Below are 25,568 nucleotides of genomic sequence, written 5' to 3'. Positions count from 1 at the left end.
AAAATGCCAAACAAATTGGCACTTAGATTGCAACATAGAGCTAACACCTGAACAATGGAGAGAAATATGGACTGCAAACATTCTAAAACCTAAGACAGTTACCTCCCAAATCCAAAATTGCAAAATCATTCACAGATGGCACATAACACCAAGAAAACTCTCACTAATAACTAAAACAAATCCTCTGCTCTGCTGGAAAGAGTGTGGAAATATAGGAACGTTTAAACATTGCTGGTGGGAATGCCCCCGAATAGAACCTTTTTGGAATGATATATTATGTTATATAAAAGAAATAACGGGCTACAAAATCCCCCTTGATCCAAAGATCATATTCTTGAATGTATGGGATACTTTCGAAATTCCACAAATAAGAAAAGATCTAATTAGCAACCTTTTGGTTGTAGCTAAGAACTTGCTAGCTTTACATTGGAAATCAAAGACGGTTCCCACAGCAGAAAAATGGTTAGAAAAAATATGGGACCACTATATACAAGAAAAAATACATGACGAATTATACAAGAGTGAACACTATTTGAAAGAAACTGATTTTATTGCAAAATGGTTACCATTCATTGAATTCATTTCCAATACAAATCACTCTCCACCTAAGCATTTACTTTTTGTTACTCAGATTTGAAGCAACGACTATCAAATAATTGAAAAAAAAATGCTAGTTGTCTTTGTTTTAACTATATTGGCATGACGTTTATTATCTAATTTCCTTATTCCTGTATAAAAACTAAAGCATTTCACAAATTTCACATCTATGCATATAATTGTATATAGTTCACTAAGACTTTGTTGTTGTTCTATTTTACTTCTGTACATTGTTTTTGTTTGTTTGTTTGTTTGTTTTGTTTTTTTAAAAATAAAAAAAATTGTAAAAAAAAAAAGAGAGTGGTAGAATCTTTCTTCTTCCCATGTTAGATTTCTATTTGCATGGAGGTGTTTTTTTTTAATTCAGAGACATCCAAAATTGGAGTCCACTATCTGCAGTCTAAAATGGTGCAGTCCGTTATTATTAAATATGAAGCTAGATGGGAAGATCTCTAAATAGAAGTGAAAAATTAAGAATATATATAAGCAAGTTCAATATATATGATTTACACTGCAATCCTAAACAGAGTTACTCCAGTCTAAGCCCATTGATAATTTATTCATTACATTTTTTCTTTATGATTTTATTTATTTTTATTTTATCGTATTTATATTCCGCCCTCCCTGCAAGCAGGCTCAGGGCGGATGTGTGAGATGTGTTTATATTTTATATTTAGATGATGTGTTTATATTTTAATGTAAGATCTAGATGATTATTGATGACTGTAATAGTGGATGTTTGTGAAGGTATGGCTTAGTTGACTATATGATTGTAGCTTATATCTTATGTGATTGAGTTTATTAATTGAAATTTTAAAAAATTAAATAAAAAATGGTGTAGTCCATTATACCACCTCAGAATCTATCATCTTCTGACCTCCATTTTTATGCATATATGAACCAACTCTTAACACTAATTTGTGTGTGTATGAGAGAGAGACATATATTGAGCATTTCAAACTGAAACTCAAACGTGTTTGAAAGCCACATCTGAAAATCATGCACTGTGGACCCAATTATGTGGGTGAATGAATCATACACTAAATGTTTTTGGTTATGAATATAACCACCACAGGGAAATGTGACCATTTTCAAGAGGTTCCGGAACTCCGTTCCCCTGCGTTCCCCCTGAAAAAAAGCCCTGGTCTTAGTACTGTTATCATAGTTACTTCAGAGATAACACGAAGGCTTTTTGTGTAGAAATAAACATCACTTTGCATCCACAGACAATAATAGCCAATGGTATTTTCAATCAAATACTGAAAGTTCAGGTTTTGTAGGATACTGACCTTTTCTCTTTCCAGGAGCAATCCTGAAATTTTTAGAGACCCCTTTTCCACCATTCAGTCAGCCCCTGGCTATAAGTTATTAATGAATAAGGAGATTTATTGCTGTGTGTAGCACAAAGTCCCTTCCCAGGTCAGATAGATTAGAACATGGGTCAAGACCTTGCGGCCCTATGGAATCAGTTACCGTTTCAAACTTGTCTTTGTAGGCCACATAGAAGCACCACAAACATTTTCTAAAAACATTTTGGCATGATCTTTCAAGTTATGCAAGATAAGTTTGAGTATCTGATACTACCTAATTGAAATCAATAAGAATAATGTTACTGAAGGACTTGTGGCTTCTTGTCTCTCAGAGCCAAGCAATCCAATCCAATCCAATCCAATTCAAATACCTTTAATGGCATACAGCCAAGCAATCCCTTGGAGCGAAAAGGAGCTACTTTAGTAAAACTCTGCCTGTGAATTCCAATTCTTAATACCCTAGAGTAATCTAATCATTTGTCTATCTGTGATCTAAAGGCACACATGGTTATACTGTTAAATGTTGAGACTCCCAGATAATTTATGGGCAAAAAGAGAGCACTATGGATTGAGCCTGTGGTGCTTTTCTTTTTTTAACTTCTCAACCGATACCATTTACCCAATAAGAAACCAACCCTACTGGGCTGCTTTAAGCTTAAGGAGGGAGGGGGACCAGGAGTCCAGATGTTTTTTCCCTCCTCCCAAGCTTAAAGTAATAATGAGTATAGATTTCTGAGCAGGGAAATGGTATGAGAGGGAAAGAAATGAAAAAAGTCATTCCTTAGTGCCCTCTGCCCTCCTGTGGCAGCCCTTTGCAGCTAAGTGTTTAAGTGGTTCGGCTGCGAATCCCACTACTGCCATGAGCTCAGTAGGTGGCCTTGGGTAAGTCACTCCTCTCAGCCCCAGCTCCCCAACTGCATTGTGGGGACAATAACAACACTAACTTGTTCACTGCTCTGGGTGAGGCACTAATCTGTCTAGAAGAGCAGTATGTAAGCGCAGTTGTAGTTGTTATTAAATTACACATCTACAGACACAGGTTGTGGATCTTGAGTCATGTATGGTTAGGTCTCAAGTTTCTCCGAGGAAGAAGAGAACATGGCTTCATTTTAAAAACATGTCAAAATGTGTCCATTTTTACTGTTATGTTCTGTGCTTGTCCAGCAAAATTTCCTAATGAATATAGCATGGCCAGCAAATTTTCAGCAGTCACTTTCTCCCTTTTTTGGTGCAGCAATAGTCCTTAATTCTTCCCATCCTCTTTTTCTCCTTTTTGACGTCTTTTTCACTGCATTTTCATGCAAAAATGTGTTTAGTCTAAAAATAACTGACAGCTTTTAGAATCAGATGATTCTCACCCCAAACATCTCAGTGATGGCAGTTCTCCCTTTCCATATGCCTCCTTAAATCCTATCTTTCCCTCAAAGCTGTTGGCTCAACCCCTTTGCCTCCACCTTCAAACCTTAAGCACTTGCTCTTGAAAAGAATGTATTGGTCTCTATACCTTCCTCCCCTCACTTTGTATTTCTTTTCTCAGTTATAGACTGCAGTCTTCTTGCAGCAGGGGCATGCAAACTGATGACATTATACAGCCTAGATATCTGCAGATGCATGGGAGGGAGGTGATTTTCACCAGTTCTTCCCACCTGAGCCGTAGAAGTCCAAAAACACACCTCAAAATTCTGCTTCTAGGGAGGGCAGGGGACCCCTAGGAATAGCTTGGGAGGGGGATTGGAGGTCTCCCATGGAAATCTAAGAGGGATTTAGTCTTTTGTAACCATGTTGCTTTTGCAAAAACAGTTCAGAGTTCCTTTCAGTATAGCGTAAAAACCCAGTATTATTCATATATACTGTAGAGATCTCTACAACTAGGACCCCATCACATTGCCTCTGCTGCATCCGTGTTCCAGCTGTATTGAGCAACTGTCTTCCAGACCCCTGCATCTAAAATCTTTCCCTTTCCCTGCTACAGCTTTTCAGGGCAGAATTAGGTATGTTTGAATTCCATACAAATGGTGTTTTGGCTTTTGGCTTATAGCATTTTATCACTGAAAATTTTGAATCACAGTAGCTGTGGACACCACAGAATTTGAAAAAAAATATTATTTTGTTTGCACCTGTAAAGATTTTATTGTTTTCTCTGAAGTAAAGTATACAAATTAGAGCAGGTGTTAAAAAATTTTTTCTTGTGATAAAAATGTACCTGACTTCCTCTAAATGTGCCAAAATGGCCAGCAGATGGCAGTCACCTGCTCTGAAAAAGCAGAAAGAAGAAGGCAGAAAAGGACCAAGGTGACCCTGAGAGTCCAGAGTTCCTTTCAACAGAGACTGAGAGTAGAGAATATTGGCATGAGGAAAACAAGTCATGTGCAGATAACCCAAGGGTGTCATTCAGCTATAATTCAAATGAAATCTATACAAGTGCTTCTGATTCAGCTATCAAAAGTAGTGGGAAGTCAAGATATAACACTGAAGAAAGGCTGTATGCATACTTTATTTTTCCACTTAAGTCTCACTAGGGAAGTGGGAGAATTTCAGAGCTATGAGTGCTTAACTTGTATGTGTACGTCTTCATCTTGGAACTGAACAATGAGCTAGATGCCCCTGGGAATATACAGACTCACTCTGCTCTGTCTTGCATACAGTTGTGTTTCCATGGAAGCAGAGTGGCCTTTAAAACACCTTTCATACGAGAGACATATTAGTAACATAAAAAGCAAGGTGAAAAAACAAAAGGAGCTAGTTCAACTTCACTGCAGCAAGAGGATCCTTGGCCGTTTCCAGATGGCTTACCTTCTGCCGCTCCACGCCGCAACGTCGTGGCTCGTCCTGGGGTGAACGTGAAATATCGCGCGAGTTTTGTGCAACATTGCACAAAACTCACGTGAGAAAACGCGATATTTCACGTTTTCCCCGGCATGAGCCGTGACGTTGCGGCATGGAGCGGCAGAAGGTAAGCCATCTGGAAACGGCCCTTGATCTTCTAGCCTAACTCCATACTTTAAAGGGAAGTTCATCTAAATGGAAAATATTTACCTAGCCTTTTAGTGTTATGCAAAAAACAATAACAAAAAAGCCCTACCTTTAAGTTCAGTGATAGACTGGAACCAGCTTGGCCACAGCTCTCAATAGAATGCAAATATTGAGCCTGTCTCTAGTTTGCTGTATCTGGAGAGTATCGCAAGAACTAAGGTTGCCAAGAAATCTCTGGTAATTAAGTTTTTAACATGCCATCCAGGATGTCAAATGTAGTCTACGTAGGGGAATCAACCAGGCACTGACCAAACCCACATCTGCCAAGGGTACTGTATCAAATCCCTTCCAACTAAGGTATTCAGACAACTGACGAAACCAAGACTGCAGTTCTGTTCACACACTTACCTGGGAGCAAAACTGATAGAAATATTGGGACTTGCTTCTGAGTAAGCTTAGGGATGTGTGGCTCGAAATGTATTAAGGGAATACAATGACTGTATATACATGTATTTTTCTACCATGAACAATGTTGTCAACAGCAGTGGCTATCGTGCCAGTTTTATTAAATATACTCATCACATATCACAGTCTAGAGGAGCATTTGAGGTACTTTTCAGCAGGGAGTGGGTGTTAGGCCATCATTTCTTGGTTGTGTTTGAGGTGAAATTTCTAACTCATGATCTTAAGACAAAATGGACCTTTGGACACTTATCATGAAGGGTCCTTCTTCTCTGAGGACAGGAGGACATCTTGGGTGATTCCCGCCATCCAATCAGGGAGGCAGGAATGAATTTTCTTCCTCTTCCTGTCTGACATGCGGGACACCATCTCTTCAGTTCTGTTCCTGCCTCCGGGAAGAGCAGTCTAGTAGCTCTACTACTTTCTCATGATGACTTCAGTTTTACTTTCACTTTCCCATTCCTACTCCAAATATTTATACTATACTCGTGATTTTAAATTGTGTAAAATTTTTAGAGTCTATGAATGTAATCTGCCCTGAGCCTGCCAGTGTGGGAAGGGCGGACTAGAAATGGAAAATAAATAAGCAAGCCAAAAATCATTGCAAAGTCAAATGCTGTTTCACTAGTTTGTAGACTGAACTGCTTCTCTTGGTCTTACTACTTTTGGGCTGCCTCTCCTAGTTTTTCAGTGCCTAATTTGTAAAATGGAATTAATACTTTCCTATTTCAGATAGTCATTGTGAAGTGCTGTTATATAAGAAAGTAAAAAGCAACCAAGCCCCACATCACTAAAGAAGCATGTGCAGTAGGATTCAGAATATTTATTTTACACAACAATACACAAAAAAGTTATCTTTAAAACTCTGCAAAAGGGAAAAAGTTTGCTCCCCTTTTTATACATATTTTAAGCAGCATTTTCAAAAAAACAGTACGATAATTGTCCAGGGTTCCTACAGCAGTAGGATACAGCATCATAATGTTGTTAGCTGGCACACAACAATCCGGGACTGTACGCTCACAAAGAAACACTGTGCACACGCACACACGATGGCCAGTGTTACAAATTCAAAACACTACTAGAAGCACCACATAACTGAACAAATGTGTTCAAAAAAGGACTGACAACAAAATCCTTTTGAATACTAGCAAATAAATAATAAACCTAAAATGAAAATTATCGTCAGATGCGCTGTCAACAGAGATTAGTACTGCTAAAAGAGACACATTATGATGGGATTTATTAGTCTGTTCTGCACTTTCTTAGATGTTACTTGCTGCTTAAGGAAATTAGAAAGAGAAGTTCTTTAGAAAAAGGGCTGTGTGAGCCCTCAAAGAACAAATGTCAGCATAGTGTGACAAACCCAGAGACTATCAAAAGTATGATGAACAATGATGAAATAATAAAGAGGGAGCTAGTTAAAGCAACAATGACAGCTGAATGCTCCTCTATGCAGTACTGCTTTGGCTGCTACAGAGACAGGAAAGTCACAAATGTGAACCAAACTAGGCCACTGAGGAAATAGCTGTGAGAACTAAGAAAGTAGAGCAAAGGGAAAAGAGAAAGCCAATGTAATAAAATAGTAAAGAGTCCATTAGCACCTTTAAGATTAACTAACTTTATTGTAGCATAAGCTTTCGAGAGCCACAGCTCTCTTCATCAGATGCATCTGGCAAAGACAGCTATGGCTCTTGAAAGCTTATGCTACAATAAAGTTGGTTAGTCTTAAAGGTACTTCTGGACTCTACTATTTTGCTACTACAGACTAACATGGCTAACTCCTCTGGACTGATGTAATAAGAAATGGATGATGGGAAAAAAGCTGCTAACCAGTGCTGCTGTCCTTCTAGGTTCCAATCAAGCTCTCTGAAGTAACTGGGCACCAATTACTTTAGTGGTTTTAAAGCAAGGCATAGCTTTAAGCTTTCTTTTAAAAGAGAAAGCAGTGTTAGACCTTTAAAACATATGTTCCCACAAGAACATTCAGTGACACACCCCTTATACAAACGTGCACTTTTCACAGAACAAATGCTTTGGATCCTTTGGTTTCCTCAAGGAAAACTATTTTCATTAGGATTTTTCAAAGTTTTAAGGTTAAATATTTAACCAAGGGAACTATTTGCACCTCATGTTCACTCACAGTATGTGTTCAACTATTAGGCTTTTGTGTCAATAGGAGAAACATTGCTCCATCCCAAAGAGCATTGTACACAAAAATAAATGGCCCCAATCCAGCAATCACCTGGCGATTGCTATGTGCACAGCAGGATTACTCTGGGAACTTCAGAGGCAGCTGGAAATCCCCGATATAAACACACATGCCTAAATATGTTCTCTGGGTTCCAGCCATTAGATTAAATGAAAGCCATTTCACAGTCCCCATTTATACTGCAAACACAAACCTGAGTGAATCTTTATTTGCTCAGGAACCAGATTTATGGCTTCTAAGACATCTATCCAGCTTTAAACGTGCAGGGGATTTTTTTCATATACAAGAACCAGAATTAAATTTAATAATCTGAGGTAGTGGAAACAATCCTTCCCGTTTTTGCAAAAGAAACCAGCAGAGAGGTTATGTGGCTTGACAAAAGATGGGGTTAAAGGAGGTTATACTTTGAGGGGCTTCTAGCTCATCTGCTTCAGCCATAGCTATTAACATTAATGGCAGTAGATGAATACCTGGCTTTTTTTCGTGGCGCATGTAGGCATGCATAGTTTAAGTGGTTGAATTGCTATTAAAAAATCACTCATGATGTTACAGACAGATACACTTTCCAGTCCAGGTCTAGGCTCCAGGAAAACCAGGGCCGATTCCAGACGGCCCTCTGCCTCCCGAAACGTTGCGCGTCGTCGCGCGTCGTCGCGCGGAAAACGCGAAATATCGCGTTTTCTCGCGCGAGTTTTGCGCGACCTCGCGCAAAACTCGCGCGAGAAAACGCGATATTTCGCGTTTTCCGCGCGACGACGCGCGACGACGCGCAACGTTTCGGGAGGCAGAGGGCCGTCTGGAATCGGCCCTGATCTGCCTGTTTGGGGCAGAATTAGGTTGTGCATAGTACTATTTACTGATACTTGTAACATCATAAACCCACACCTCCCACAGTCTCCAGATGAACTGTTGCAGGTCTTTGTAATAGATTTTCCTTTTCTATTTTAAAAATTAAAAAAAACTGTGACAAACTTTTAAGTAAGTGAATATTCATACCATACTTCAGTTGTCCTTGAGGCGAGACAGCTAGCAACCTGAGAAAAGGCTATCTTAGTTGTGATGCTGAAACTCTGGAACTCTCTCCAAGGACTTTCATCTGTATTCTTCTGTCAGTCTTCTGCCAGTGGGTGAAGACATTTTGTTTGGCATTCCCTCCATTAACTGTTATTAGCTCTCCTCCCTGGTAGTGTTATGCAGGTTTGTGTTTATATGCTTTATTAGTTCATTTTATATACACTTTAATTTAAATGCTGTTTTAATGTCTAAATGTTTTGATATTTGCTGCCACCATGGGGTCCCTATTTAGGTGGAAAGGCAGCATAGAAATGTTTTAAACAAATAAGATTGCTTTCTTTGTATAAGAAAGTCAAAACCCATGTGAAAACTGGCTGGAACTGACAGGCAACAGAGATCAGCATTTGAATAGCTAATACAAGGTTCGAGTCCAATTTCACCTTGAAGACCAATAAGATTTTCAGGGTATAAGCGTCAAAGGTCCCTTCCTTGGATACGAAGTATCTGGAGAAGGGACTTTGACTCTCAAAAGCTTGTACCCTGAAAATCCTGTTAGTCTTTAAGGTGCCACTGGACCTAAATCTTGCTGCTCTACTGGAGACCAACATGGCTACCCAACTGAATCTGAATAGCTGATAGTGTATCTACCAATGGATTGTGAAAGTGAGGGGGAAGCTGGGCTCAGTCTGAGAGAGAAAGAGGCACGATGAGTTCTGTTGAAAGATTTCTCCATATGGATCTTTAGAAGAAAAACCAAAAAGATGAGCAGATGTATTTATACAGAAGTGCCTCAGGCGGCCCAGTGGGGTTGCTCTTGTGCAGCAACAGATAGAGAAACCCAAATCAGGAAGAAACACGACCTTTAAAGATATTTAAAAATGTATGGCTTATATTCTCTCAATGAAGCTGCAACTCAGCAGTACGTCTGAAGGCAGGACTTCCAGCTGCCTTTCCAATCACGCTTCTTCTTCTGTGAAACATTATCTACGCTGTCCTGATCAAGTTAAATTTGCAACTCTGCATTGGCTGAGTTAAACAGGCCAGGGGAAAAAAATGTAAATTCAAAGAGGAAGCCATCTGGAAAAGACAATCCCAGGCATTTGAGGCCGATCCCTTCTACTTTAAGGTCTATTGAGCAGGGAAGGTAGAATATTCATGGCTAGAGTATTTTAAAAAGCAGGTGAAAGGAGAGAGGAATCCGGCAAGGCTATTTTAAGAACTGGGTTATCTTGGAGCAATAGGCTGAACTTTTTCAGCTCTGTTTTTATATTGGTCTACATATCACAATATTCAGCTTCTTCTCATCCACTCCCCAGGGCATCCAGAGAAATAATACAGGGAAAGGTCTATTTATTGTAAGTGCAGACTAGTTGCAAGTGTGAATCTATTGGGATATTTTTTTAAAAAATCAGTAAACTTAGGAACTGGGGAGGCAAATGCCCCCCTTCAGACACTCATCCTCCCAACTGTCACCAGTGACAGCATGAGTTCTAAAAACCTTGAAAATATCAGATGTGCATGCAATTTAACTGAAAACAACAGGGACTACAGCATGCAAACACAAGGCATCCATGAGAAGCGCTGATTGGTTGGTGGCTGGGCCCAACCGTCTGATTCCTCCAAACTAAGCAGCTGCCATTCTAAGAGATATTTATACCCCCCTTTTCTCCCCATGAGGACCCAAAGCAGCTTACAACATTGGTCTCCCTGCCTCCATTTGATCCAAACAACTACCCTGTGAGGTAAACTAAGCTGAGAGAGACTGATGGTGCAAAGTCACTCAGCTAGCTTCTGTAGCACAGTGGGGATTTTAACTGACATTCTAATCCCCACATCATACTGATGGGGGAGGGGAATCCAGGGGTGGCAAAGTCCACATGGGGGGAAAGTTATGCAAAATTCTGTTCAGTATGCCTTCCCCCACAAGTTCCAGTTTACAACTTTAGAACTTACATTTTAGAACTCAAGCACCAAGCTGGGCCAGAGCTTATCTCTAATCTACAGATAAAGAATTCTGGCTCAGGAAAGGATGAACATAGAATCTCAGTTACATGGAAATATTAAATATAAATATATAAATCTAATCTTAAAAGACTATCACTGTACAAAAGCTGAAATACACTTCTACTCTACTTGAGGCTGGCCATATAACTGTTATGCTAGCTACCCAGCTGTTCCCTCCCACAGAATCCTCCATTGCCCTAGTCACTTTGTCTGCAGAAAACTAGAGGCTTGAGAATGCATCAGCACTTTCACAATCCTGTCAACACTTTATGGTCTCCTTGCTCTGGTACGGTGTAGAGTGGAATTCAAATAGCGCCTCCCCCCCCCTTCTGAAGTTAATAGATTATGGGAAGCAACTGGAGTTAGCTTCCATGAAGGCACCTAACTCCATATGGTAAACTTCAGTGCACATTTCTGCATGTTTCTGGTTGTCATAAATACTTGATACTCTGCATGTAAAATTAGGACTGCTGATTCCACAAGCATATCCCATCTGCAGCCCCTTACCCCCCCCCCCAAACTGGGTCTCTGAGTTGGGAGACCTTCAAAGTAGCTTTTTGGGAATCATTAGAGAGCTGCAAATGGGGACAATTTGTAGCCCTCTTACAGGGATGGTAGTACATTCTGCTCACAAATTTGGGACTTTGGATCCAAGCCAAAGTCTGTTTCTTGTTAGACCACTTGTTAACCGCTTAGCCCCACTGAATAAAGGTGGCTGGGGGTAGGGGATTAACATCAGTAAATATTTACAGGAATTTACAGTAACATCAATAAAAAGCAGCATTGAACAGAAAATGTTCTAATAAACATCTGCCAGATCCTACAGCTAGCTAGACTTTTCCTACTGATTTCCATATGGGCTGACTGCAATGGAGAGCCAGGCTACAAATCTAGCTGTTGTGGTCCCAGTGTCACACCTGACCTGGTAAAATTTATGTATAAAAGCTATTCATAGCCTGAACACTGAAACCAGCATCTGTACGGAAACCTAAAGCTCTCAATGCTAGCCAACAGCTGTATCACTATAGTAAGATGAGAATAAGATCACACAACTCCTCTGAGGTAGGCTTGTATGATTTCCCGAATTTTAAAAAGACACAGTATGTTGTCTATATCAGAGTTCTTAGCATTCTCACTTATGTGCAGAGACATACTGGGTGCCAAAACAGGCACAAGGAGAGGACAAAAGGGGATCCTTGGTGATGGGTGTGTCTGAAGCACATGCCAGAACTACGGTTTTAAAAACAACATTGGTTTAAAAAGCCAAAACTGGGGGGGGGGGGGATCAAGTCTGTGCACGCATTCTTGGAAGATTCTGACAGCAAAAAAATGCAAAATGTTGCAGTGTGCAGACCCACATGACATCTGGTAAGGGGTTAACACAAAGCAGAATGGAATGCAAATGTGCTCAGCATGAATACACATGAGTGAGGGAAGGGAAACCCGATGTGTTGAAAAGCATTATTAAAATCAAAAGAAAAGAATGTCACCTTTCTATATTAATAAGGGATTGCACAATACACATACTGACTTTTTATTTATTCTAACTATTATAGCAATACATTACATTACAGTCTGTTTATTTTGCATTTGCACATCCATAGGGCAAGCAAAAGAGGGCAACGAAGTGTGACGGAGGAATAACCTCTGTGAGGTTGGATGCCCAGGCCTCATTTTAACCTTATCAGGGAAAGAGAACTCACCAATTCACATTACTATTTCACAGGTGAAAATTACTATGCTATAATATTTCACTTCACAAACTATCTTCTGAAAGTCACAAAGGATGACTGGGAAGGGTGCTTTCAGAAAGCCTTCATTTAACTATGTAGCAACAGAGAGGCAAAACTATTGTACAATTACTTTCCTTTCCTAAGGGTTAACTAGAGTAATAAGAGCCCCCTGCATGGCCAGAGCTGCTGATTCTTTCTTTGTGTACAATTTAAAGGCAAACAGATGAGATCTATGGCGTGCATCTCTCATCTTCAATCCTATTCTGTGACAGCTAGCCAGGTTGGTACAATGCACCAGATCAAGGAGAGCTTATTTTAATGAAGCAGTAATGCAAGATAGTGAGGACACAAAGGATCTTGCTCTGAGAGTTATGCAAGAGGAACAAACTCAGATGAAACACTTCTACCAGCATTTTCTTCAATTACACTTAACTGCCTCCCTTAACCCTGCTATCAAGAGAATAAAAGGAGCAATGCAACACACAATATGGGTAGGTCTACTGACAAGACAATCTGGATCAACAGCTACAGCATAAATATCTTCCAAGCAAAGGTCCTCCAAATCAGGGAGGTTCTGAACTGCAAAAGCAGTTGATGTGAGAGAAATCCGCATGAATCCTTCAGCTTACCAGTGTCTCAAGTGTTTGGTGGTTTCTTCCTGCTCCATGGATTTATGTTGCTCTGTAGCATCAATCCCTTTTCTCATGACTGCAACCTTGAGCCCATACATAGAAGAAAAAGTTCCATCTCACAATACATTTGCTAGCTTAAGAATTCTTAAAAAGGAAAATGTTCAGGATAGCAAGGTCCAAGATTTGACCTCTGCTTTCTAGGATTCTGAAACAAAGCACATGAAGCAAATGTATTATGAACTTACTATTTCTGTAGCAGAAATAAAAAGCCAGATACAATTTACTGCCTGCTTCTGTAAATCCAGAGTGTCACATCAAAATGGGGCTTCGGTTGTAAGAAAAGGCAATAAATATAGGCTGCAATGCTAAGAACATTAAGTAAGCCCCACTGGATAAAACTGGATCTCTTCCCAAGACTTGCTCAGGGTCACTCCCACAGTGTTCTTTTTAGTTCTGTAATACATATTTTACAAGGAAGACATATATATTTCACATCTTCAGAGGGAGTCGTCTCCAGAAAATATGAATTACAGACAAGAAATAGCTTTTGTGCAAAATAGGAATTTGCTTTTTAAAAGTGTTCTTTTTAGGAACAAAATATGTGTCAGAATACTACAAAGTTCAAAAATTGTCCATTCAGAGAAAACGATTTCTGTTAAACATTGCCTATTAAAAGCTCCAGGATTCATAAAATCTTTGAGATAATTTCTAATAAAACAAAAATAGTTTTAATTGGTTGCTTCCTCTAATAGTTTATCCTAGTGATAATTAGCTGATGACAATCAACTCTATACATAAAATGCAACACTTCTTTACGATATCTGGTTGCCACATTCAGAATTCAAGAGAACAAGCTATATATGACTGCTAAGAGGCAAGCCAGACACAGATGGGTTTTGAATACATTTATTAATTTGTTGTATTTACTACTGTATTAAAATTTTAATAATAAATTAAGATAAAAAATGTTCAACATACACACAAGAGGTAGAACTCAGCTCTGGGTGGCTGGATTTTTTTAACCTCACAAATTAACTTCTATACAAATCTCTTGCCTGGGACAAAACATTGTGCTGAAACATGGCTGGGTCAGAATTCTCAGTTTATGAGCATCAATACTATCATTTATGATAGGAAAATATTGCCACAGTGACATTTCCCCTGTCATTTTCATATAGCCAGATCTTTATTTAACCAAATTTTGAAGAATGATAAAAAATGAACTTTCTTTGCAATATGCTGCAACATGAATCTGAACATTGCAATATGACAACACTGGAAAGTCACATGACGACCTTTTCCTCTCATAAAATTATATACATTCCCTCTCAGTGGCACATATAAATCAGGCTTTGTGAAGATGTAAATCATGTGCTTAAACTGCAGCTCCAACTAAATTCAAACTACCATTTTTTAAATTAAAATTACTGAGATTCATTAATGTGCTTTTTGTGAAAAGTGTATCATTCAATATCTATAATTTGTTGAATTAAAAAACTATTAGTGCTGCCAGGGCTTTTTTTCTGGGAAAAGAGGTGGTGGAACTCAGTGGGTTCCACCCAAGTGGCCTGGCTGAGCATAGGATGCAGACTGTGGGGGCAAATCCACTCATGCCCCTGCAGCAGCCAAGCCCATGTCCCTGTGCCCAATCAGCTCGTGTCCAATCAGCCAGGGCACTCATGACCTCTGGTAAGTGGCCTCAGTGGCCAGAGGCTCTGATCGGAAGCCCCCTGCCGTGGGGACTTAGAGAGCGAGGCAGGAGAGGGTGCTTGCTGTGGTGGGGAAAGAGGGTGCAGGGGAGACTGAAATTTGGGGCATTCCTTGCACTCACATATGGGAGAAGTGCCTCATCCAGAGTGCCTGACTACCACCTGAGTTCCCCTGCAGGTTACTCATCTCCTGAGTCCTGGCTCAGGGAGGGCCACGGGGTTTCAAGCACTGACAGGTAAGGAGCTGTAGGGGCAGCTGTCCTGGCTTCCTCATTCACACCAGCCTCCTCTCCCCCCTTACCTGTTCCCCCCTACAAATGCCGGCCTCTGCGGTTGAGGCTTGCTGGGTGTGCATGGTCCCTGCCTGTCAGCTGGCATGGCTCATGCCTGCAACAGAGGCAGTTGCCCAGGGAACCATGCTCAACACAGCTGTTTTTTTGGCGGGGGGTTCCAGCAACTCATGTCGGGCCCCATTGAGACTGCCTTGGCTGGGCTCCCTCCTCAGGCAGAGAAGAGAGCACAGCTGTGTGTCAGGATGACTGGGTGTTTGCTCCCACAACCCCCCACCCGATGGCAGGCGCGCAACCCCAGGACTGTCTCCCTCACAATATCAGAGCTCCAAGCAGCCACGCAGCAGCAGAACATCCAGATGCAGACAAGGAGCATTTTCTTGCCAGAGGGCTTCCCCCATCTAGCTGCTGGCAGTATCTGCAATGATGGAGCAGCGGCTGTCCTTGGCCATGGACACTTTCCCAAGACATGGCTGACCCAGCTGTGGCTTGCACAATGCCAGACCTGTTGCCACACTTGTCTATGTTTCCTTTTCAGGCAGATCGCAACATGACTGCTCCAGCCCCCAGTAATCCCTCTTGACTGCTGTTCAAGCCACCCCAGGAGCGATTCCCCAGGCAGCCCATGAGTCAACCCTGCTCCTGAGAAAACAGCGTAAAGAATGGCTCTCCCAGTCCTGACTGCTGCATTAACAGGTGCAGCTCCCTGCCCAGGTTAGGGAAGTTGGCAACACATGTCCAGACATCTTCACTTTTGGCAGTTCAATAAAGTCTGTGCCAAACAACTTCCTCCCTGTCTGTTTGCTTGCCTGTGCGTGAGAGTAGCGCCCCCCCCCCCCGTAGGGCTGCCCTTTCACATATTCCAGCAAATGGTCTCTGGCTCTGGGCTCATATAGATGAAGTGGCCCCAGAGAGGCTCCAGGCACGTCCGTGCCTTTGTGTGGCTCTACTACCAAAAAAAGCAGGTGTCCAGTGGCACCTTGGAGGCTCCAGCCCTGCCCAGCTTTCCCTTCCTCCATCAAATTCACTGCAAGCAGCAGGGTGGGACTTGGAGTGTCGCCTGTGTGAGAGCCAAGCTACAAGTGACGCCTGACACAGGTTGGACACTTGTCAGCTTCCCTCAAGTTTTGATGGGAAATGTAGGCGTCCTGGTTTTACAGCTTGGCTCTCCATTACAGCTGCAAGACCAGGATGCCTACATTTCCCATCAAAACTTGAGGGAAGCTGACTAGCGTCCAACCTGTGCCAGGCGCCATTTGTAGCTTGACTCTGAGTGGGAGACCCCCAGAGGACTCATTCTCCGACAGTGCTCCTAGTGTCTGATAAGCCAGGCAGAAGACTGCTGAATGGGGGGGGGGGCAAGGCTGATGCTGGGATGTAGGGATGTGTGTGGAGTGACATCTTGGGACCTCCGGGGCTCCTCCCCTGCAAGGACTTATCACTCTCCCTTTTGCTGTTTGCGGAGGCAGGGATAGACTTTGGGAGTCTTGTGCTTGGGGATGGGATGACACCCCCCGGTGCAGTGTCTTTGGTCACAGAGACTGTCATCCCACTCTGGGAGCTGTCATCCCGACACCCGAGCTTGGCTCTCAAGGTCCACCCTGTGTTCCCCTCACATTTTTTCGATGCAGTGATGTATTTTGATGGAGCCACTGCAAGTTGATGGCCATTCATGGCTCCTATCATATCCAATGGGCCTTCCAGCCCCTCCCATTGTTTCCAATGGGAATTCTTGTCATTCGTTTCAAAACCCGCCCCCGCTTGCCTCCAAAGAACTGCATCTCCAAGACTTTGGGGGCTGATCCTGGGTGCCAAGGGCTGCGGGTGCAATCCTCATTGGGTCCCACTGCCTTTCTGGTCTTATTTTTCAAGGAGGGGGTGCATGTTTTTTGGAGCAGCAGCAGCAGCAGCAGCAGGGGAGTTTGCAAGCAAGTGGTGCTTCAGCTGCCAACCTGGCACTTGTCAGGAATGGGGGTTGGGCAAGTGGTTGGGCAGCTGCCCTTTCTGCATCTTCAGCTTACCCCCCACCCCCGACGGGGCAGGCCTCCTTTCGAGGCAGGCGCCTCTGTTGGGATGCAGCAAGCCTGACTGTGGGGAGGTCTTTCTGCCCTGTGAACCCACTCTCTGAAGGGTGGGGGGGACTAGTATTGGCAGCTAGTGACATCAAACATGGCCTGGCCGTGGTCTAGGTATGTGTTTCCCTGCCACTCACGACGCAGGCAACTGCAGCCACCCTGCAATTGGTGGATTCTGCTAGCATTGCCAGGACAACGAAAGGTGCATTCTCTCCTGGCTATGTCTTGCTGAGCTCAGTTGCCAGCGCAGCTCTTCTGCCAAAGTCCTTAGGGAGAGGTTTGGTGGTGCCGCAGTTACACAGGAGTGTGGGCACCACCAGCCCAGAGGGATTGCGCTGACAGTATCCTAAAACTACCACAGTTAGCATGGAATGATTATGATGTTTGTACATTTGGAGAGGCATGTTGCTCCCTTGACACAACTTAACTACATTTTTATACAATCAAGGTAATTAAAAAGAAGGAAATTTTATACAAAGAAATTATATAGGTTGTGACTAGGGGTTGTATCTTGCAAAGACAAAGTCGTAATAATAGGATGGGATCTTGCGCATAAAATCTGAGATGCTCAGAGCAGAACAGCAGGATAAGTACATGGCATAATTGTTGGAGATCGCAGTGCAAGGCGCCACGAGACTGAATGTAGGCATCAGTGTCAGGGGTGTCCAATTTAAATTAGTAGCTGAATTCACCGCGCAGATACCCTGGGGCCATGCCTATCATTTCCCACCAAAAATGCTAGTTCCACATCAGTTCAAATAACATCAGTTCCCCTTTTCCCAGTTATTACTCTCATTGCAGATAGGTTCACTACCCTTGTCTGGGAGCAAGCAGTTGTCTCTATGAGGAGGTGTCCCATCTATTGTTTTAAATGGCCAGACTCTACGCCCCCTCCATCCCAGCACATCTACTTGCAAATATGCAAGAGGCCGAGATATATTTCCTATGCTGCTTTTTTCATGTGAAGAGTGCAAAACATTCAAATAATAGCACTGGGTGGGATAGAGAGACAGAAACAAAACTGAAACAAGTAAAACATCAGGCTCTGTTGTAGTCAGTCTTAATTCTAGCTGCACATTTCTAGCCAAGCAATTTAGAACTCAGCAACACAAAGCAAAGTTAGAAGGAATGATGGGGTGATACCATGGAATGTAACAGTGGCATTTTGAAGTCATTATTTTTGCTCTATTAAAGGCAATCTTGAAAGCAGCTGCACTTGGTACCATGAGCCAAACTGGAGACCCCCTCAGGCCTAATAATGTCCCCTAAGGTCTGAGAAAAACTCCAATACTTATTATCACCTCTTTGATAGTGCACACCTCCAGCATTCACAGGTCATACATCTGACATAACTTCAGAATTAAAAAAAGAAGAAAACATTGATGTTTGTAAGTTATATAGTAGATCCTTTGGGGACTGGGTAACTTAGGAAGCTTCAATTTTAGAGCATCTCTATACTACTAATGTAAACCAATCACGGCCTCCTCACCTTGTGAACTGCAGGGATCTCTAACACAATACCTACACAAAACCGCATTCCCCATGACTTCTTGGGAGAAGCTGTCTGGCTATGAACCCTGTTGGAATTGTTAATCAAGCTCACGCAAAGCTAATGTCAGCAGTGCTGAAATAGCTTATTACTACAGCAGTGAAATCCTGTCAGCATTAAGTATTTCAACTGGCAGAGAGCATCAAGAAGTGAGAAATAATATTACCATATCTGACTAAAATTGGAATATTATTCTTTATGCCAAAAAGTTGTCCTTTCCCCCTTCACTGACAGCACTGCTGACCCATCTCTCAGCAGGAAACCATACCAGTAAATAAGCATTATGGCAACATAGTTAACTGGATCGTATTTTAGGTATTTCTCATAAACCTTTGATTTCATCCTGGCAAAGGTTCACATGTAATTAAAATAAAGCTTCAAACCATAAATATCAACATGTATGGTTCTGGTTATGTTTAGTGTTGCATTTGTATTTCATTTCCTTCCCCCACGCCCACCCCAAATAGTTTTAGAAGATTTCTGGCGAGGGCTTGCTTCAAAATGAGGTTTCAACTATTCTTATCTTTTTAAAGTGCATAAATTAACCCTGAAGATTGTGCTTCTTCACACACCGGATTCACTTGATTTCTGCTTCAGAAACACTAAACACATAATAGCAGCTGGTTCCTGGCCTAGGTAGGAAATTTGTGATTTCATGCTGAACTCAAAAAATATCATCCTATTGGATGGGGGTGGCAGCACGGGGGTAGTAAATCAAAGCTTTTCTACTCCAAAAATGGGTATTTGGCCATGTGGGTGAGATAGGAATTGCAAAACAAGCTGGAAACACTGATTGGACACTAGAGTGAACAAAGCCCCAACAGCGATGAAAACAGCAGCAAGGAATAAAGAAGTCAAATTGTTACCTTTTGTTCCTATAATAAACCAGTCCTAGTCATTTTTCTCAGTTCATTAGTGGGTCACTTCCTGAACAGTTCTAAAAATCAGCCTTCCAGAACATTTAAGAGTTTAACACTTAAACATCTGAAAGGCAAGGAGGGAAATAACCTCATATTTGTCAGGACATATTTACATACCATGGAAAAGCAAAGAGAGAGAGAGAGACACATTTAAAAAGATGTTTCCGATTGCTGTTCAGAGGATCAAAGAGAGCCATGGACACTACTAATATTTAAGACATCATCAATGGCAGTTGTGATTAGTCATCTCTGCACAAAAACTCCTTTTTATGGAATGGGATTCAGAGAATGTCACTTAAAACAGGTTGCAGAGGCAAAGCAACAAGGAAGTAACTTCCAAAATGGATACAAAACATGTCTTAAAGCATACTGTCCGAAAAATAGACTTGTTTTTCCAGAACAGAGGGTGTTGCAAAACTTTAAGTGAAAGATTTTTTTAAAAACAAAAACCAGTGCTGCTGGAAATTCAAGCAGCAAAATTCTAGCATGAGAGAAGCAGGAAGAAATAGTAATTGGAATCGGTTGGAGACAGCATAAAAAATGGAAATGGCCGTTTTATGCTACTACTTCTAAAAAAAATGAAAACCAAGTAAAAGGTGGCACTAATGGAAGTAACCTATATGCAAGATATGTCTGGCTGCCCATTTTAACCTGAATAAGAAAACTAACTAGCAACCCTGAAATCTAATTCACTTGACTAGAATAAAGAACTGGTAAGCTAGCTATGTGAAAAGGGCAGGCCTGAAGTTCCTGCGAGCAGATGTAGTTTGGGGTAACAGATCTTTCCAGCTTTCCCCTTCCTCCAGCAGCCCCTAAGCTCATGGAACGAGGGAAGGTGTTTTATCCAATTCCCCCTTCTTGCTGAAGCCCTTCCCCACCCCCTGCCACCTGGCTACATGTCATGTTTTTCTTGAGGTTCCTTGGCCTTTATCAGCAGTTTTACAGGGGTGTAAGGGGTTACCAGGTGAAAGGCAGAAAAGATTCACTTCCACAAATTTCCTCCAGTGGCTGGAGATGAATCCAAACTGTTGTTCTTTTGACCTCAAAACACCTGAACATCAAGAGATGTAAGATGACCAACCGTCACAATTCTGGCTGAGCTATGTTGCTCTGTGCCACCTAGCATTTTACGTTATTTACAGCCATCACAGAGATCAATTCTTTCTAAGTTACCCTTTGGGATATTTGTACTCCCAAAGAAAAGCAGGAGAAGAATACACATCTGAGGCACAAGTCAAAAGAAACTTACAATTGACACACTAGATACGACAGCAGCATTACCAACATCAGCCAGACCGGCTGAAAGGAATGTGTGAGGGGTTGGGATATTTACCCAGCATAAATTTTAAAAAATGATCCCGTTATTCATTTCTTCCTCACCCCAACAGCTTACACCTAGTCCATGGCATGCCTCTAGGACAATGAGTGCGTTCCCACAGAAATGCTCCTTTCAGAGACTGATAGCATAATTGCAAGGAATACACTTCTTACCCAGGCAGACACATTTAGGAAGTTTGTTAAAATCAAAACAGAAGATGAACTTTTCCCTTTCCCCCCTTCTTCAGCATCCAGAGTCCAGCACATTTTTAGGGCATGTTGGATGTAGATATTTAAGAGAGCTACGTAAAGATAAGCATTTTGATGTCAGCAATTACTTGCTTGACAATCAGTCCTCCCTTTTTACAAGTATGATCCCTGATCTTCCTTAGAGGCCTGATACCAAGACGGAAGGAAACAGGCAAATCCTTTTGCTCCATGGGTGGCTTACTTCCCCCTTGCCAAGAGAAGCAGCAGGCTTGCAAGACTGGACCCTGTATTTGAGGCTGATAACTGAAAAGGTGATACGCATAATTAAGTATTCTCCCTAGGGTAATGGTGAGGCCCATGTTGACCAAAGGAAAAAGAACTTTGTTGGGAGACAACATTCCTGCTGTTACTGCTGTAACCCTTTGTGCTGTTGCTCTGACCCAATGATGACAAAGAATACTACGATGAATTCCAACTAGATGAGGAGAGGTGTAGAGGGTTAATCTCGTCGTTTTGGGATCATATCTAGGATGAATTCAGCAATACCGATGAAATAGACAACTTGTGCAATACCAAACAATGGGGCGATGACCAGGGCTCTGCAATAAGCCCCCTTGAAAAAGGCTGTAGGACCTTCATTCCGCCAGATTTTCCTAGAGAGAGAGACAAAGAAAACATTAGAATCTGTGTATTTCTCTTCCTTCTTTTAGTTATGCCAGCTGGAGCATAAATTAATTCAAAAACTCTGTTCTATTCCCATCATGCTTTAGTGCACACAGTTCTCTCTAGAAAACAGGTTTTTACCCATGATCAAATTAAAACCAGCGGCTCGTCAGAGCCCATTTCTGACGAACCGCCACGAACTTTAGGCTGGTTCATTTTGTTTATTTTTTGGTTCATCACTGTAGACAGCCTGGCGCCAATCAATCAGTTTCCTAGGCAACAGGGGATGGACTTCCTGCAGACCTTACGCTGACCTGGAAGTGGCCTTCTGCTGGCCCCGAAGTGATGATCTGCTGACCTGGGTGTGATGTTTTCACGAACCAAACGAACTGGTTCGTGAATCGGGGCAGGTTTATTAAAGTTCCTGATTCGTGAAATGTGACGAACCATGAACCGCATGGTTTGTTTTTTTCTGGTTCGTGCCCATCTCTACCCAGGACCTTTCCCCCACTCTCTTCTAATCCCCTCTCTGTCCCTGTCTCCTCTCCAGCCATTTTCATTCTCACCCCCTTCAGCTATTTGTCTTGTTTATACTTCCCCTTGCTCTCTCTCTTCTTTGCTCTGTCAGAACTCCATTGAGAGTCTCCTCTTTCTCCCTCTGCCAGCAATATAGTTCCTTTTCTCTCTTGAGCTTTTTACTGCTCTCCCACCCCCATTCTAGCCTCACTCTAAAATCCCATTCTGTGCCTTTACATCTTTCCTCCCTCACTTCTTAAGCCCAAACTCTCTCTCCTTCCCTGCTAAGGAATTGCAATGACACGTTTCCCTCTCTCTTTTCCACATTGGATGTTTCTGCATGAACTAGCTGTGGCTGGATATATAGCTTAATGGGAATATTTGCACTAAGAACTCTTTTCTTGATTTTATTGCACTTCCCAATTGAAGTCACTTCTCCACTGCATTCCTTGATTTTGGTGTGTTCATGTATTGCATTGCCTTCCATTTCTCTTTTTGTATGTTCAATGAATGATCAAATGGAGTCAAATTAAAAGGTAGCTTCTCTTTCTGCTACATAACACCCCCCAAATATTGCCCCAAGATTGTGCCTGTGTATACTCTGACTTCAGATTGCATCTGGATATATCTCATAGAGGGTCAGGAGGTACACATGTAAAGGTCACACAAGTATATCCCCCCACCCCCATTTGCCTTGATTACATTACATTACTTGGCCTTCCCAAAGATGCCTTGTTGGCATTTAACAAAGGATGAGTTTCCATGCTTGCTAATCCTATGGTTTTGAGAAGAATGCAAAGTAAGGAATTGGGGTTGGATGAACAGGGGGAATATTCACTTCAGGATTAAATGGGCCTAGTTAGAGCTGCTTCAATACATTTTAATAAAGGCACACACAATTTTATTTTAAGTAGCTTTGAATAAGTTTTGAAGAAATGTGGTTAACATATTCATACTCATGATCACCAAAGAGATCATTTACCTGGCACAATCTGTGATCCCTGAGTATGAATCCTCATTGACTCCCCTCTGCAAGGACTGCAGTCTTGTCTTGATTACTGAGAAAAGAAGACAGCAAAGGTTCATAGAACATCCCAACAGGGTCACATTTCTCTAGTCAGAAGTGCTGATGTCTATACAAGAACTTTGCAGAAGAAGATTTCTTCTGTATCAGACCAGTAGGGATATCTAATCCAGAGGTCTGTTTCCCACAATGACCTCCTACCCACAAGAGCCACCCAGTCCCTACCTACCCCAGAAACTACCATTCAGAAGTAGACCAGATCAGAACATGAGGATTCCATGGAACCATCTTGACTAACAGCCTTTCCTCTATGAATTTGTTCAGCTAACAGACTATCGCGGATGCATAGCAATGCTTTATACTGAATCAGACCATTGGTCCATAGAGGAGAGTACTCGGCCTAGCAGCAGCTCTCCCGGATCTCAGGTGGAGGTCTTTCATATCACATCCTCTATGAATTTGTTCCATCATAGCTAGTGACTGTAGTTATCACCACTTCTTGTGGCTGTGAATGCCATAAAATAGTGCAAAAAATAATTTCTATCCTAAACAATTTCTTTAGATGACTCTGAATTCGTGTATTAGGGTGAAGAGAGAGTCTCTATCCATTTCTTTTTTTTCTTTTTAAAGTTTTATTTGAAGAAATAAGAAAAACAGTTGATAGTGCATAGAACCTTATACATAAAAATATTAAATACATTTGAAGGATTGTGCTTAAATAAGTTGATTAATATATCTGAAGTGAAATGAATACAAAATATAGTTAATATATATAAAAATATATAAAAACAAATACTAATTGTACTTTCCAGCTATTATTAGAAGCTAACAAAAGTAAAACTGTCCACTTTAAATTCTATGATATTAATCCCATTATTCAACTTAAATAAGTCAATATTGGTGTAATCTCGAATTAGTAGATTTGCCTCTTTTATATATAATCTGTTAATCCGTTGAAACCCTAAATTGGAAGAATTAATAAAAACATAATAATATGGAGTCTTATTTTTTTAAAAAAAAGGAATAAGAAATATAAAATTCAAATTGTTTTGAGTAACCAAATATATAACCTACTAAAGAAAATTTCCCCCCTACATCAACAGTAAATTAGTTCTTTTTAATTTGATAGATAAAAGAAAAGGTACTATATAATAACTGATAGACTGAGATTAGTCTAAACTTAAATAAGAAAATTAACCTATTATTTGATATGTTAAACCTTAATAAATAGGAGTAATAAGACAATAATAGAAATATAATAACTCAACAACAACAAAAAGAATAGTGAACTTCAGAAGAAAAATACTAATTATATAAGAAGATATATAATTGCCAACAATTCCCACACATCACACATAACCCCCCGAGCCAGCTTCACCACTATGCATACCATCACAAGGGTTGACTGCAACAGCTGCTGTGCTGCCTGCCAGGCACCCAGAGAGGAAGGACACGTAGAACGGAGCCTTGACATCAGGGTTCTTCTGCCCCAACTTGTTCAAGTTTGCAAACAATGGGAAATAAACAATGGAAAATGGTACATCCCTGCACAGGAAGAAACAAGATGCTGAGCAGCAACGAAAGAGCTGTTTGCTTCAGTCTTTTAACAGAAGACTGCTTGGCACCAAAGAAGATTACCCTCTCCCATATGGTACGGAATCATCAAGTACCCTCATTCTGTTTCCCTTCTCAGGCCCACATCCTCATTTGATATTTGAAGTATATGTGCAGTACTGCACCTTTAGCATCCATTGCAACAGAAATGAAGCATAAGAATATGAAGTTGAATTTGTTCATAAAAGTTGCTTGTTTCAGATACTTATACTCCTCTTTCCCCCCCCAAAGAGACTCCAGGAGCTAAACAACAATCCTTGAAGTAGGTTAGACTGAGAATGTGCAACTGGCCCAAGGCCAGCCTGCAAGTTTCTATGGAAAATTGAGGATTCAAACCCGTCTTCCAGATCCTAGTCTGACACTCTTAACCACTACACCACACTGGTGTGATCCTTGCCTTTCACTTTTCTTCCTTCATTGTCTTCCCTGCTTTAAATTTAGATGAGAACTCCTTGGACTTTAGAGCTATCTATTTTGCTTGTGTTACTCTGTAAAACTGTGAAGCACAGGTCTCTTAATGGGGCCTTTCCCCATCATATATTATTAAAGAATGGGGGACCCATAAGAAACTAACAGAGGAGGGGGGATCCTTGTGGTAGTGGCACCTGGCTGCTGCCCCTATTGCTCACTGACTTGCTCCCTCCCCCCGCCACTCTTCTGGCTGTCCATCGGATTGCTCTTGTGTCTGTTCACCTTAGCATCAGTGGGGGCGGCTCCTAAGTCTTCCAGCTATCCTCCCCTTCCTTC

The 25,568-nt window shown here is 41.5% G+C and overlaps 1 protein-coding gene across 10 annotated transcripts in view; it reads right to left on the bottom strand.

Annotated features, from left to right (window-relative positions):
* Positions 1-18,033: 18,033 nt before the first annotated feature.
* Positions 18,034-25,568, bottom strand: part of SLC25A22 (solute carrier family 25 member 22) — an 83,873-nt gene continuing 76,338 nt past the window's right edge. For all 10 annotated transcript variants that reach the window (XM_054970398.1, XM_054970396.1, XM_054970391.1 and 7 more), the window contains 3 exons: positions 24,598-24,752; positions 23,166-23,241; positions 18,034-21,657 (listed from right to left, as the gene is read on the bottom strand). In XM_054970398.1, coding sequence (XP_054826373.1) covers positions 21,504-21,657; positions 23,166-23,241; positions 24,598-24,752 — 385 coding nt within the window. In that variant the 3' untranslated portion in view covers positions 18,034-21,503. The remainder of the gene's footprint in view (positions 21,658-23,165; positions 23,242-24,597; positions 24,753-25,568) is intronic.

This window comes from Eublepharis macularius, chromosome 2, assembly GCF_028583425.1.
Source record: "Eublepharis macularius isolate TG4126 chromosome 2, MPM_Emac_v1.0, whole genome shotgun sequence".
In the NCBI taxonomy this organism is placed as follows: Eukaryota; Metazoa; Chordata; class Lepidosauria; order Squamata; family Eublepharidae; genus Eublepharis; species Eublepharis macularius.
The sequence above is the reverse complement of the archived record's forward strand: the minus strand, read 5'-3'. Positions and strand labels throughout refer to the sequence as shown.